Below are 17,117 nucleotides of genomic sequence, written 5' to 3'. Positions count from 1 at the left end.
TTCCTGGATCATAATCTCCCCCTCAAAACCAGAGGCAATGAACTCCCCAACGACCCCCACGGACTTCTCGCCGCTTCACAGTCTGGCATCCCATAATGAATCATGCTATACAAAAGATAAAGCCGTTGCCCACGTTAGCTTGTGGTTGGCACCGTAAATGTTTCACAACAGTAGCTCGTGAACCGGTCCTTAATTGTCATGAGCACGACCATTAAAACCATGTGCTCACAACCCACCTTTAATCAGGTTTTAATTATCAATTAATTATCATAACACGATTAACCAACGTGAGCTACCATTAAATATAACCATAAGTAATAATGTAATATGATTAATCCCATTAATGAGCTAATGTTTCTAAGCATGGCTAAGCAATTATACCTATATATCGTTTAGCTGAACCAAACCAATATATAAGGTCCAAGCTAATCAATTTATTACCCATAGGAAAATAAATTCATCTTCGGCCATTAATTAATTGGGAAAAGCTCACCACCCGATGACATTCGAAAATAATGCATAAGTTGAAATAAAACATTATCTTTAAACGGGTTCAACATGCTCAAAGATTTGTTTGGGATCTGTGTGACTTGCCTTGAGCTTCTTCAAATACCTCTGAACCTTCCTCAACGTAAACGCTCTCCTCCGGAACGTCGGAAACTAAAGCAAATGAACAAAATCAACAAAACAGTACAAAAACAAGCATAAACAGTACATGTGGATATTTCTAACAAGTAGATCTCGATTTTAGATGAATTTAGCAACTTGAACCACTCGAATCCGAGTTACGATGATTTAGTTATGAATTTTCTGAGGTTTAATCGATTTTTCATCTAATACAGAAAATTATTACGAATTAAATAAATGATTTATGATGTCACGATGACATCATCGCCGGCCATGGCACGGGACGACGCAACCACCGGCGATAGAGGGCTCGGCCGGGCTATCCGAGGACACCTACGCGAAGAGGACGACGACACGAACTCACCGGTGCAAGAAACTACGACGGACGACGACGTACGGCGGCCGGCGACGAGCTCCGACGACGGCACGGCTCGGCTCGACGTCAACGGTGGCGCTCCGGCGGTCTCCGACGGCTGCAAAGGGGCGGCCGAGGTGCTCCTCCTCCGCGTGAACCCGACGGTGGCGATGGAAGGCGGCGGCGACGGCTACAGCGGCGGCGCGGCGCGGCTGGAACGACGTCGGCGTCGGCGGCTCTAGGGCAACGTGGCGGCGGCGCTACGAGCAACGGTAGAGCTCGGGACTTGAGGGGAAACATAGAGGACGACTAGGGGATGCTTTATATTGGCTTGGATTAGAGAGATCGGACTCCAAACGAGAGGATTTGAGCCGGAAAATCCTAGGGTTAGTTTGGAGAGATAAACTCGAAAACCAATTTGATTCGGATAAAATACAAAGAAATTAGCTCCGGATAAAATAAAAACCCCTCAACCAATCGGACTCGGAGATGGCCGAAGGCGAGGGATTTGGAGGGGAGGCGGCGGCGCTCGGGCTCGGCTTGGCCAGCCGGAGGTGGAAGATGACCCCGACATGTGGGCCCCACATGTCGGCGGCTTGAGAGGAGAGGGGCGGCGGCTCGGCTTGGGCTGGCGTGGGCCTCGCGCGTCTGAGAGGAGAGTTGGGCCGGAAACGACCCAACGGCCTAGGGGAGGGTTTTAAAGACTTTTTCAATTAAAATAATTCGTGAAATGATGTTTCATTTATTAAAAATACTTTCCTTGCTCAAATAATTCCTAGAAAAATCTAGAAAATAGATAAACAAGCGTAGTATTCAATAAAATTTTATCTAGCTCAATTTTATGTTGAAATTTTTCCTAGATTATTAGAGTTTAACTTGTAGGCTTTTAAAATAATTTCTAAAAATGCATTAAAAATTGAATTATTAAATTAGGCGATTTTTAGGGCGCGACAAACCTATCCCCTTAAACGGAATCTCGTCCTCGAGATTCAGAAGAACTGGCAAAAAGATGAGGATGAGCTGACTTCAATTCATCCTCCCGCTCCCAAGTGGCTTCTTCTTCTGAATGATTGCTCCACTGAACCTTACAGAACCGTATGACATGATTCCGGGTGTTCCTCTCACTCACCTCCAAAATTCTGACTGGCTTCTCAACACAAGTTAAATCTTCTTGAATCTCTATACGCTCAGGATCTGCTTCCTCCGTAGGTACACGCAAACATTTCTTCAACTGCGACACATGGAACATGTCATGTATTCCCGCCATTGACGGAGGCAACTCTAGTTGATAAGCTACTTCGCCTTTCCGACTCACAATCTTAAAAGGTCCCACAAATCGTGGTGCCAATTTCCCTTTGGTCTGAAAACGATGAACTCCCCGTAGCGGCGTAACCCGTAGGTATACATAATCCCCTTCTTCGAAAGTCAAATCCCTACGACGATTGTTTGCATAGCTCTTCTGACGTGACTAGGCAATACGCAACCTTTCTTGGATAATCTTCACTTTTTCTTCTGCCTCTCGCAATACATCGGTCCCAAAAACTTGACGCTCACCGGTCTGATCCCAAAGGAGCGGTGTACGACACTTCCAACCATACAATGCTTCATATGGAGCCATTTGAAGACTAGCTTGATAACTGTTGTTATAAGAGAATTCAGCGTACGGCAGATTCTTATCCCAACTTTCACCGAAATCTAGGACACAGGCTCTAACCATGTCTTGTAAAATTTGATTCACTCTTTCTGTCTGACCATCAGTTTGAGGGTTATAGGCAGTACTGAAATTCAAACGAGTACCCATCTCTTCTTGTAACTTCTGCCAAAACTTCGAAGTATACTGACTACCTCTGTCTGACACTATTTTCTTGGGAACGCCACGTAAACATACAACTCGTGCCATATATAGCTCTGCGAGCTTATTTCCCATGTAGGTTGTTTTGATAGGTATGAAATGAGCAACTTTAGTAAGCCTGTCAACCACTACCCAAATGGAATCATGTCCCGCCGACGTTCTGGGTAGACCGGTGATAAAGTCTATTCCTATTTCCTCCCATTTCCACTCTGGAATCTTCAACGATTGCAGTAGACCGGCTGGCTTCTGATGCTCCGCCTTGACTCGCTGACACACATCACATAGAGCCACATATTCCGCTATCTCTCGTCGCATGCTGGCCCACCAGAATTGTTGCTTCAGGTCTTGATACATCTCAGTGCTCCCAGGATGAATGGAATACAAAGTTTCATGGGCTTCTTTCATGATAGTATCCTTTAACTCCTTATTATCGGGCACGCAAATTCTTTCTCCTAGCTACACAGTTCCTTGCTCATCTTCTATATAACCGATGGATTTTCCTCTTCTCATGTTCTTTTTGATTTCTTGGATATCGGGATCATTCACTTGAGCCTCTCTAACTTGATCAAAAAGGTTGAGCTTCTAAAGCGGCAACAAAACCTTTTTTGACTATTCCCAAGTTCAACTTTTCAAATTCCTAGCATAACTCCCAATGTAGATGTCGTCCTTCTGACATATTGGAGTAGCTTTTCCTGCTGAGAGCATCTGCTACAACATTTGGTTTACCTGGATGATAATGAATTTCCATATCATAATCCTTGATCAACTCTAACCATCTTCGTTGACGCATGTTCAGATCAGGTTGAGTGAAAATGTACTTCAAACTTTTATGATTCGTATACATCTCCGTACGGTTACCAAAAAGGTAATGACGCCAAATCTTCAATGCATGAACCACGGCTGCCAACTCTAGGTCATGCGTTGGATAGTTATTCTCATGAGGGCGTAACTGCCTAGATGCATAGGCAACCACCTTCCCATCTTGCATCAAAACACAACCCAAACCATGTCTAGATGCATCACAATACACCTGAAAACCTTTCCTTGGATCAGGCAAGACTAACACTGGCGCAGTCACTAGCCTTTTCTTCAATTCTTGAAAACTCTGCTCACACTCTTCCGTCCACTTATACTTCACATCCTTCTGAAGCAGTCGAGTCATTGGTCTAGCGATCTTGGAGAAGTTCTCAATAAACCTGCGGTAGTACCACGCAAGACCAAGGAAACTACGAATCTCTGAGACCGTCTTGGGTTGCTTCCAATTTAGCACTGACTCCACATTGCTTGGATCCACGGCAACTCCTCCAGCTGAGATGACATGACCAAGGAACTTCACTTCGGGCAACCAAAATTCACATTTACTAAACTTGGCATAGAGCTGATGCTCACGTAGTTTCCCTAAAGCAAGACGAAGATGCTCTTCATGCTCTTCTTTAGTCTTGGAGTAGATAAGGATGTCATCAATAAACACCACGACAAACTTATCCAGATATTCCATAAACATTTTGTTCATCAGGTTCATGAAAAAGGCCGGGGCATTAGTGAGTCCGAACGACATAACGGTACACTCAAACAAACCATACCGTGTTGTAAAGGCGGTCTTTGGTATATCCTCCTCACGGATTCGGAGTTGGTGATATCCAGAACGAAGATCTATCTTGGAGAAAACTGTAGCACCTTCCAGTTGATCAAACAAGTCATCAATCCTAGGTAGAGGATACTTATTCTTGATAGTGACCTCATTCAACGCTCGATAATCCACACACATTCTCTTGGTATGATCTTTCTTCTCCACAAAGATGACTGGCGCTCCCCATGGCGAAGTACTGGGTCTGATATATCCTTTCTGAAGCAAATCATCCACTTGTCTCTTCAATAGCTGCCAGTCTGTATGGTCTCTTATGGATAGGGTTGGTCCCAGGTACTGTCTATCCGGAACTCAATGTCTCTCTTAGGTGGCATACCTGGCAAATCCTCAGGGAACACATCTGGATAATCTCGTACTATTGGGATCTCTTGCAAAGCAACTTGATTTAATGTCAAGCCATGAGATTTAGGGGATGACACAAAGAATGACACTGTTTGCCCATTACTACTTGTTAAAGTCACCTTACGGTTAACACAATCTATAACTCCTCTGTGACGGGTTAGCCAATCCATCCCTAAGATAACATCAAGATCTTTGGATTCTAGCAAGATAAGTGAGGATGGGAAAGGAATTTCTTCTATTTCTATGGTAATGGAAGGACAGTACTGTGTTGAGGATACTTGATTGCCTGGGGTATTAACTATTAAAGGTCTCCCAAGACTAATAACTTCCATCCCATGATTGCTCGCAAAACTTTTAGACAAAAAGGAATGTGTAGCACCGGAATCAAAAAGCACAGTTGCGGGTATAGAGTTAACAGGAAACGTACCCAAAACCACATCAGGTGCATTCTGGGCTTCTGCAGCTACAACGTGATTAACACGAGCCTTCAGTGCTGGAGCATTGGAGTTGTTCTAAATAGGGGCATTCTTCACACGCCGAGGCTTTGGACACTTATCAACATAATGTCCTGGATCACCACAATTGAAGCACACCCCTGGCTTGCTTCCTTGTTCCTTCCTGGCAGGCTGATTCTGAGTTGGAGCCGCTACGGGACGAGTGACCACATTACGATTGTCGTTGCTGTGATTACCAGTATTGTTGTTGTAGAACTGGCGTTGAGGGCGAACAATTGAAGAGGATCCTCCCTGTGGATATGGTGCAGCTTGAGGTCCCAAAGCAATGCGCGGCCTCTGGCTATTACCCTGTTGAGCCTTGAAATGAGCAGCCTTACGCTTCTTCTGTTCCATCATATTGTACTTGTCTTCTTGGCGAATCGCCTTGTCCACCAACTGCTGGAAATCCCGGTACCCCATAGCCATCAATGCATAAGACAACTCATCATTCAGTCCCTCTAAAAACTTCTCCTGACGTTCTTCATCAGTGCGAACATCTTCTGGGGCATAACGAGCTAAGCGATTAAAGTCATGAAGGTACTCTGTGACAGAACGGGATCCTTGATTGAGTGCTCTGAACTCTATCTTCTTAAGTGCCACAACACCTGATGGTATGTGTGTCTTCTTGAAAGCAGCAGTAAACTCCCGCCAAGTGATAGGCTCTCCCGCGGCCCTGTTTAGACGAAAGTGATCCCACCACTCAGCAGCAGGACCATGCAACTGATGCGAACTAAAGGAAACCTTCTCCTGCTCAGTGCACTGAATCAAATCTAACTTCTTTTCCACAGCATGCAGCCAATCACCTGCCTCTACTAGGTTAGTGGTGCTTGAGAAGGTAGGTGATCTCACACGTAGAAAATCTGCCAACTTGTTCTGTGGAGGTGGTGGTTGATTGTTGTTATTTGCCTGCTGGTTCTGCGCTTGCTGTACTAACAGATTAATCAACTGAGTTTGTTGGGCCAAAACTTGGGCAAGTGTGGGATCTCCTTCATTGTGACCACTTCCACTTCCAGTTCCACTTCCAGTGCGGGTGTTCACCATCTGAAGAAAAGCATGGGCAAAAGGAAAGAACGACAGAGAGATACCCTTAGAATGGAGAACTTTAATTAATTTAAATTCTATATTGCTCTTAAATGTGTATGATTACATTTAAATTGAATTAACACTATCTCACCAGCTAACTCACTCTCTCACAAGCAAAAGAACTAAACTCATGTAGTTACATCCCACCGATGATGTAAGCAACACGCTAAACCCACACACGCACAAGCAAACTTAAGCAAGCAAACTAACACAGCGAACTACGGCAACGGTCTAACTAGGCAACTATTCCCGCCTTGCGTCGGAACGAAGAGATGGATCTTCTTCCTCTGGAGTAGCTGGCTCTCTTTCTTCTGGGTCTTCCTCTTCTTCCTCATCACTTAAGACATGGATGACAGGTTCAGCATGATCAGGCACAGCGTCTCCCACCACACAAGTCTTTGATGCCAACTGGAGACAAGGTGGTGGACGGGTTCTCTTTCTTGCGGTGAGATGAAGCTTGGGTGCTGGCGGTGGTGCTTCTCCCTTAAGCTCAGCTAGTTCCTTCTGCAGACGGTGCACCTTGCTCTCCAACTTGCAAATCCTGCCACAGTTCCAGTTTTCCCTATCATGAGCTGCTTTCTCCCGCTCCACGCCTACTGCATCCATGGCGCTAAGCATATACACGGCATGCGTCAGAGTTGCGCTACCTTCACCTTCAGGGCAGTTGTAAGTTCCATAGTCTTGACCATGAGGCTTGTGTGCATGATACTAGAAAGCTAATAACTCTAACTCCTCATCAAAGCGATGACGTAGCTCTCCAATGGCCACCAAGGCTGCTTCCTGACAAGCATGGCTGTACTTTCTTCCCCCAGCTTCAAACTTTATCATTGGAAGGTCTTCATGATCACTAGTCAACGTCACGCGAACACGACACTTCTCCTCGTTGGGGTCATGGGGAATCTAGCGATACTCATGGGCAACCTTGTCACCTACTTCAAATGCCATCATTTTTAGCTCCCTGACGAATCCTAGCACATCGATCAAGCTTTTCGGCGGATGGGGCGGCATCAAAAGGAACATAGAAAGGAAGGAATTAATGCATATGTTTAAGTTAGCTGCACAAACTAGACTTAATTAAGTTGGACCCAAAAAAAAAAGAAAAGGAACAAACAGAACTAAACATTTTTTTTCATTTGGAAAATAAATCAACTTTGGACAGAGACAAATAGCTTTAGACAAATGAATAATTTAAAACTAAAACACTTAGGATCTACCATAAGCACAGTACAGTGTCACCATTAATAGGGATGAGTAGTACTGAGGCTATCTTGATTGAATCGATACCATAATAGATGTACAGTGCCGACTAACCAATGAAATTCAAAAAATTAAACTATTTAATACCCTGAACAGTAAAGTTTTTTTTAAAAAAATAAAGGAACAGGTTTCTGTTTTGGTAAAGTACAATTCAATAAATTTTGTACATAATCTTGCATGTGCTGCCAACTTAATTAATTTGTAAGAGAATAAAGAAGAGCAGTCCTATTTTTCAAAATATTTTGAAGGCTACTTAAGGTTTACCATTTGGCTTGTCCTAAGGTCAACCTGGCTCTGATACCAACTTGTCACGCCCGGAATTTCTATCCAAAATTCCAAACGCTTACATGTGCGATAAATCCTCGTCCAGGAATCAGCCGAGGCACACAATAACAAGTTGATAATAGAGTACTATCAAACAACTAATTAATATTCGCAAAATAAATAATTATTACAGAGGTGGATAGTTCATCTCAAAAGAATAAAATTCTACGTAGCGGAGAAAAAAACAAAGACTAAATAGCTATGGCGACTCCACTCCACAAGCAACTTGACCCAAACAAAACCTAATCCTCCTAATCATCACCTTCACTGAAACACTCCTCCTCTCATGAATGAATATTGCAAGAATGAGCATATGACATACTCAACAAGCCACACAGCGATTATGCAAGTGCACAGGATAACAAAGGATGGCATAATAAAGCTCATTTGCATAAACAACATTTAATAAACATTTGAGAGAATAGTAAAACAGTTAAGTAATTAAGCAATATTAAAGAAACACTATACAACACACCTGTGTTACATAGGCCCAACCTCATATGAACAACCAACCACGGTTGTACAAATCAAACCTCCATACCATAAATATACCATTCCAAACCAGGAGTCGGATTAATTATCACAGTATTATCATTAATAACGAGTAGTATGAGACTAATCACGAAAAACATTGTTAAACCCACCCCTAACTGCGGGCACGGCTATTCGAATAGTTTTACTCTGGCCAGAGATGTACCACTGTACCCACAAGACACAGCTCCACAACATATCATCATGCGCCTCAATACCACCACGATACCTTGGAAAGGAACTGTGACAATACCTCTCACATAACACAACTCACCACAGTGCACCATTCCTGGATCATAATCTCCCCCTCAAAACCAGAGGCAATGGACTCCCCAACGACCCCCACGGACTTCTTGCCGCTTCACAGTCTAGCACCCCATAATGAATCATGCTATACAAAAGATAAAGCCGTTGCCCACGCTGGCTTGTGGTTGGCACCCTAAATGTTTCACAACAGTAGCTCGTGAACCGGTCCTTAATTGTCATGAGCACGACCATCAAAACCATGTGCTCACAACCCACCTTTAATCATGTTTTAATTATCAATTAATTATCATAACACGATTAACCATCGTGAGCTACCATTAAATATAACCATAAGTAATAATGTAATATGACTAATCCCATTAATGAGCTAATGTTTCTAAGCATGGCTAAGAAATTATACCTATATATCGTTTAGCTGAACCAAACCAATATATAAGGTCCAAGCTAATCAATTTATTACCCGTAGGAAAATAAAGTCATCTTCGGCCATTAATTAATTGCGAAAGGCTCACCACCCGATGACATTCGAAAATAATGCATAAGTTGAAATAAAACATTAGCTTTAAACGGGTCCAACATGCTCAAAGGGTTGTTTGGAATCTGTGTGAATTGCCTTGAGATTCTTCAAACACCTCTGAACCTTCCTCAATGTAAACGCTCTCCTCCGGAACGTCAGAAACTAAAGCAAATGAACGAAATCAACAAAACAGTACAAAAACAAGCATAAACAGTACATGTGGATATTTCTAACATGTAGATATCGATTTTATATGAATTTAGCAACTCGAAGTTTAATCGATTTTCATCTAATACAGAAAATTATTATGAATTAAATAAATGATTTATGATGTCACGATGACATCATCGCCGGCCATGGCATGGGACGACACGACCACCGGCGATAGAGGACTCGGCCGGGCTATCCGAGGACACCTACGCAAAGAGGACGACGACGCAAACTCACCGGTGCAAGAAACTATGACGGACGACGACGTACGACGGCCGGTGACGAGCTCCGACAACGGCATGGCTCGGCTCGACGTCGATGGCGGCGCTCCGGCGGTCTCCGGCAGCTGCAAAGGGGCGGCCGAGGTGCTCCTCCTCCGCTCGAACCCGACGGTGGCGACGGAAGACGGCGGCGACGGCTACAGCAGCGACGCGGCGCGGCTGGAACGGCGTCGGCGCGGCGGCGCTAGGGCAACGTGGCGGCGGCGCTACGAGCAACGGTAGAGCTCGGGACTTGAGGGGAAACGTAGAGGACGACTAGGAGATGCTTTATATTGGCTTCGGTTAGAGAGATCGGACTCCAAACGAGAGGATTTGAGCCGGAAAATCCTAGGGTTAGTTTGGAGAGATAAACTCGAAAACGAATTTGATTCAGATAAAATACAAAGAAATTAGCTCCGATTCTTGGGGGAAAAGATAGAGGACAACAAAGTGATAAAAACCCCTCAACCAATCGGACTCGGAGATGGCCGAAGGCGACGGATTTGGAGGGGAGGCGGCGGCGCTCGGGCTCGGCTTGGCCGGCCGGAGGTGGAAGATGACCCCGACATGTGGGCCCCACATGTCGGCGGCTTGAGAGGAGAGGGGCGGCGGCTCGGCTTGGGTCGGCGTGGGCCGCGTGCGGGTGAGAGGAGAGTTGGGCCGGAAACGGCCCAACGGCCTAGGGGAGGGTTTTAAAGTCTTTTTCAATTAAAATAATTCGTGAAATGATGTTTCATTTATTAAAAATACTTTCCTTGCTCAAATAATTCCCAGAAAAATCTAGAAAATAGATAAATAAGCATAGTATTTAATAAAATTTTATCTAGCTCAATTTCATGTTGAAATTTTTCCCAGATTATTAGAGTTTAACTTGTAGGCTTTTAAAATAATATTTAAAAATGCATTAAAAATTGAATTATTAAATTAGGTGATTTTCAGGGCGTGACAAAAATCGATGGTTGGATTTTTTTTTCTAGAATTATTAGAAATTACTTTAATTTATTAGAGCGTCACGCGGCGACTTAAGAGCATTTGTAGAAATCACATGTGGCACCTTGAGGCGTTGGTAGTAAGTTTAATGAACTTTTAGTATATAATAGATATGATCCATTATAAGTTACATGTAAAAATTAAAGATCCATTAAAAGGTCACTTTTAGTGTACAAATTTTGTAGGATTTAAACTACCCTGCTAATGCCATAATTCTTTGTTACCAGCATCCACCATATATGAACGAGTCACGTGGTGGGACACGTCCTACCACTGTCCTCACGGTCGTTTGCATGGTTGCCGGAGCACCGGCCTCATCTTCCCTCCTCTTCAGATTCTCGCCTTCGGTTAATGAAGCCGATGAATAGTGCATGTTCCTTCCTGATCTAGCTCAACCATGCTGCTGTACCACTTGTATAATATTATGACTATAGGAATATAAATAAACCATGAAAATTATAATTTATGTGAATGAAACGAGTACCTGTTCAGAATTAAATGAATCAGATTTTTCTCTATGGGCTGAAATAAGTTTTTTTAAAAAATTTCTAGTTAATTTAAGTTGTTTTTTCATTTACAGTATTGCTTTTAACACTATTTGATCTGTTAAAAAATTTTGACACTGATAATTTTCCTATGCATTGAATTATTCATACCTAAATGAAAAAAAAAGGATTTAGTTATATAATTTTCATGATATTGAATTATCATTCCAGCCAAAGTTATTTATAGTTTCATGTTGTTACTTCTATATTATATTTCCCTTCATCATTTATATCTAATTATGATATATGGTTTAGAATTTGAATTTATGTTAATGTTATTTATAACCCATTGCAACGCACGGGCATTATGCTAGTTATTAGTCAAATTAATGTATTTAGTGTCGACTTCAGGATTGAGTTGGCGTGGCTGCCGGGCGTGGTCGACGAGTGGAGGAGGCTGGGGTGGAAAGGAGTATAGATGGTCAAATGGGCCGGCCGGGCTCGGACCGAGGTCAGCCCAGCCGACATGGCCCGACCGAGGCTCGCCCACAGGCTGCACCAACGGCCCATGCACGACCCAATAAGACTCGGGCCGTGCCGAGCCGACCTGAAGGCACGACAGCCCATCATGCTTCTCCATGAAATAAGTCTATTTTTTGTCCCTCCTATCTTTTGGTCATGTCTTATATGGCTAGAATAAGTTTATTTGGCATCCCTATTCTTTTTGGGTCGTGTCTTATATGGCTGAATTAAGTCTATTTTGCATCTCTCTCAACTATTTTTCTTCCTACTTATTGGACCGTGTCGTGCTGGGATGACCCACCATGCCAAAGCATCGGCCCAGGCACAGCCCAACTGTCGGGTCGGGCCGGCATGGGCCCGACACCATTCGTATGGTGTCGTGCTTGGGCGGGATGTCGGCCCTCAGGCATTATAGTCATCTATAAGAGAGACGAGGGGAGAGAGACCCTGAGGGATAAAGGGAAGCATAACGCCCGTTATGTGTTAAGTGGGTTCGGACGAAATTTTGCAATGCTAAAATTTGGTAATTTGGTAATATTACCAAGTTTTGGCAGGATTTTTTGTGCATTTATCAGAGTTTGGTAAAAGAAAATAAATAGATGTATATATTTATTAATTTATAAAAAATGGTATGGTTTATAATGGTATTAATCTGAGCAACATCTATGTGGAATAAAGCCCGTTTACTACCCCTGCACATGTGACGTGACAAGGAGGCCCATCTGTCGCCTCTCCTGGTAGCTGCACGTCTCCACCCACGACCACGAGAGGAGGTTTCCACTTTCCAGTAGCACCTCCATCGGAGCATCACTCAAGTTATCGTGGCAAACTTCTACTAGTGCACAATTTCTACTGCAATCTTTACTCTTTTACTCATCATTTGGACCATCAACACGGTCCCAAAGAACTATGTTTGATCTTTAAATGTTTCTAGCTACTGACATATTCGAGTAATTAATGTGATTTTTGCATGACCTTATTTGAGAACATAGGGGTTAACGTGATTTCTACAGGATTGGGGAAGGTGGTTGTGCCTCACCTCCTCAGCGCTTGCGGAACGAGGGAGTTTCACATAAAAGATAGATTTTTTATGCCATCTATGCCATATCTTTCTTCTTGAAAAAAATGTTGAGTAAAATTGTGCGTAGTGAAATTTATGAGGAGATTAACTCCGTTATGGTTGCTGCTAAAATCATTTGTACATATCTGAGAGTACCCCCTTAGTTACCCAGCTCCTATTTTGTTCCCTCTGGACCTGCGAGCATTTTTGGTTTTCTATATCTGTCAAACTTTGGGCTATGTCTGAAAGCAGAGGGGGGAACACATAAGATCTAGCTTTTTGAGGGGATGTTGTCTGTTCTTTAATTCAATTTTTCTGAACCATGATGATATTCCCTTGTTTTTCTTTTTCTTTATCCCTTTTCTAGACCATAAGCTACTTGGTTTATTTGCTGAATTTCTTGCAAGATCAATTTATTGTATATGCAAGTTTTTTTTCCTTTTATTGCTGGGTGAATGGAGGCAGAACCAGCTCTGATTTGTAGTCATTACCTAATTAAGCAGTTAATGTAAACTTTCATTCTAGACCAGATCTCTTAAGTGCCAGCTCAAAGTTAGATATACAAAATTCGTCATGTATTTTATATTTAGTCACATGTCATGTTAAATTGTATTTAATGAATAGTCACCTTTTTCCTCTTATTATCCTGGAGGATTCCTTTTTAGAGCAACCAAAGCATTGGTTAGTAATTGAACTCCCATTCTGTCCTTGACTGTATAGGAGATATCACATAACACACTTCCTTGCAGTAAGTTGCTTCTTGGTGTCAAATTAAATTTATGAATTGCATGACCAAATAAAATTTTGTTGATTTCTTATCCATTCAAGGTTCTATAGAAAAATGTAATGACATGAATTTTTAAATATGTCAAACCTATTTATGAATTCTGATAGTTGATGTTAGCATGTTATTTATTTAGTGGTTACATGCCACATTTACAGCAGCGTAACTTCTATTGCTGTTTAATGATTAGCTCAATTAGCAATGTTGCTGCTGATCTTCATTTACCACATGAGGAGGCTACTCTAATCAAGTATATAAAGTGTTCACCATGCTGGGTGGAATGCTGCCTGGCAATCTACTGATGGAGAAATTGCAAATCTGCAATGTTGCTTGCTTTACTAAGCTGTGCTTTAGTATGTACGTAGTATTAATTAGTACATGTTTCAGTTCCAATTATTTCCATTGTTCTTGATTGTATTTTGTTTCTAATGACAGGGCAGGAAAAGGAAGTAGTCAAAATGCAGTGGCCTTTACTCTTGATGGAAGTTCTCTTCATGATTAAACTATTCAGGTGTTCAGGTAAATAAAAGAATAATGCAATCTAAGATTTGACATCTACAGAAAGTAGATGCCAAAGGATACTGCTGCATCAAACATTAATCAGTAATTTTATTCATTTTTGTTCATCCACCATGTAATCAGCTTGGTGCACTGTGGTAAAATTATCCCCTGTTTAAGAACGTCTTCTATGTTAATTCTTAACTGCAAGCAGTTACGGATAAGCTGCTATGTCTTACTCATAGAAAAACAAGCTTTAGTTGTTGTTGCTCAAATTGCTAGATTATTTTAGCCTTATTATCCTGAGCCTAATCATACTACCAAATTATTTTCTTGACTATACCCAAAATAATTAAAAAATATACCGTAGCGTATTTGAGATTTAGTTTTTGTGGTTACAAGGCTATTCCAAAACTACAATTATGTATGTCTAAGATACTTTATTTTGGTCTATAACTCAATGCGTGGTGACAGCCTTTTTGATGCTTTGTATATACAATTCAATGATTTGTGTCAATTTCTATGAGCTAATAATGGCATATCTTCATCTTGATCTCCTGCAGATACACGTATATTGTACACATTGAAGGCTCTTATGTCATACACTATGCAAGGGTACACAATTGCTAGTACATGATCAGTTCAACTCAAGAGAGAAAAATGATTGTTGAGGTGTTTATCCTCATGAATGGACCAAGCGATAGTTTCATGAGGAAATATATGTAGAAACATGTGTACTTTTAATCAGGCTATAAAAAAAATGTTGTTTTGAGAGTTGTTTTATGGATTAATGTAAATAACATTGTATTTGTTCTCTTTTTAATACATGGAATGTGTTATGTTAATAAAGTGCTATTTGAGGCTTTTGATGGTTATAAAATGTTTACAAAAAATACTTTTTACATTTGTGAAAGCAAGCAATGAAAAAGGTGTTACTGCTTACCATGTATATTATTATTTATGTTACTACTGTTAAAATTAGGTGTTACTGGGAGCATGCCATGCTGCATTACCTGATGTTGTAGGTTGAAATATGTGTTACTAGTCCTCCATCGTAATACCCTATATGTGCTACTACAAAATGATTGTAACACCATTTTTTCTATGTAGGAACATGCTATATGTGTTCCTACAAGATGACTGTAACACCTTTTTTATGATGTAGGAACACTAGTTATGTGCTAATATAGAGACTGCTGCAGTAACACGGCCAGTAAGAACACATATAAGTTGTGTTACTGCAAATCACAGTAACACGTTTTAAGGGCTGTAGTAGCACATAGCTGTGTTACAAGAACCCGGTTCTGCTGTAGTGATACCATCGGTGGTTGAACCACTAAACTGATAAAACAAGAGCTCGGCTACCCCACCGGCTAGGGTTAACTATGATTTTGTTGCATGATCATGATATTATCTATTAAAACGGTAAGTACCACCAATCAGGGTGAACTATATAAAATTAAAGTGCTCTCGATCATGATCAAAATCTAAAGGTTCGAAAGGAAAAAAAAACATGGTATGTAGTAGTCCCTTTGTTATTCTTTTACTTATCATTTGGACCATCGACAGAGTCCCAAGAACTATGTTTGATCTTTAAATGTTTCTAGCTACTGACATATTCGAGTAATTAATGTGATTTTTGCATGACCTTATTTGAGAACATAGGGGTTAATGTGATTTCTACAGGACTGGAGAAGGTGGTTGTGCCTCACCTCCTCAGCGCTTGCGGAACGAGGGAGTTTCACATAAAAGATAGATTTTTTTTCTCATTCTTAATTTTTTTTGCAAGTATGGAGTAGTAGCGGTAAAAAAAAAATTTCTCGTGCAAGGATCGCAATCATGGGCATATTTTATCTGAATATACTGATTGAAAGTTTAACAGATTTTTCTCTCTTTGTTTTCCCTCCTCCTTAGATAATAGGATGTCTTTATGATAGAATAAAAAGGCTTCTATCATTAGGTGGGTGCCTAGGTAACATGAACATTTAATACAAATGTATGTACAGCGGCCGGGTTCAAATTTCTGAATGTCGTGAGAAGACTTTTCTTTAGAAGTTTATATTTTCTGAATAAAAACTGTGTGATATATGGAGTACTAGACAACTATGTACATACTGTAGTAAACTTTTAGACAAACGTTCCAAGTGTTGAAGCTCTGATCGCGTGCGGTGAATGGTGTCACGTGCGCTAGGGCCGCCGTACGCGAAGCATGGCTGCTCGCTGAGGCGTAGCAGTAGAAGGCAGGGAGAGGTTGGCACAATAGCACATTTCCACCAACCCGTCCAAAGTACGGCGGCCGGCAACCGTCCCCGGGGATCCACCGCATTCGGAAACTCTGCGGTCACCAAGGCTGTCCCCTCCTGTGCCCTGCCTCCTGCACAGCTGCACTGCAACCCGTCCTGAAAACTCGCAGCTGCTTTTCACTGGTTCCTGCAACGCAGCAGAACTCAGACTCGTTCTCGCCTTCTCGCGCGGTCGTCTCCACTCACTGTGTAGTACATGTACCTATGTGTTTCACTTCACTTGTGGCCTAGTACTACTATTCTACGGACTCTGTACGTATGTGCGAGGAAACGGCGATCGAGAAACGGATGGCAAGCGGACAAACATGCATGTCGCTGCTGCACGACATCGAGAATGCTGCGTGCCGATCGACCAGGCTTCTCCCGAATACGTACTGCCTTTGTTTCACGGAAGAGGCAACTATTTGACCGTGCAGCTTTCGTTGAGCCACTTAATGACTCCCCCAAATTAGAGGCCAAACATGAGAGATTCTTCCTGGTTCTTTGTACACCAGATCGAAGAGCTGCAAGTATCACACTAATTAATACTAGCTGCACCACACTGTCCACAAAGGAGCCGGACAGCCAGCACCGCACTGCATGCAGCAGGCCTGGCCAGCCTAGCTTGGACCTGCGCCACACATGATGCGGTACGTGCCAAACTGCCATTTCATGTAGTAGTATCATCTAAAAATATTGAAAACGTAGCAGAGTGAAGATAGACGGACA

The 17,117-nt window shown here is 42.1% G+C and overlaps 1 protein-coding gene across 1 annotated transcript; it reads right to left on the bottom strand.

Moving 5' to 3' along the window:
* Positions 1-5,336: 5,336 nt before the first annotated feature.
* On the bottom strand, positions 5,337-7,007 carry LOC136355666 (uncharacterized). Its single transcript, XM_066308497.1, has 2 exons — positions 6,921-7,007; positions 5,337-6,359 (listed from the first exon to the last, which is right to left on the bottom strand). The coding sequence occupies exons 1-2, from the start codon at positions 7,005-7,007 to the stop codon at positions 5,337-5,339; spliced, it is 1,110 nt and encodes a 369-aa protein (XP_066164594.1).
* Positions 7,008-17,117: the final 10,110 nt, after the last annotated feature.

Source organism: Oryza sativa, chromosome 3, assembly GCF_034140825.1.
Source record: "Oryza sativa Japonica Group chromosome 3, ASM3414082v1".
NCBI classification, from domain to species: Eukaryota; Viridiplantae; Streptophyta; class Magnoliopsida; order Poales; family Poaceae; genus Oryza; species Oryza sativa.
Note: the sequence above shows the minus strand (reverse complement) of the source record. Positions and strands in the feature narration are given on the sequence as shown.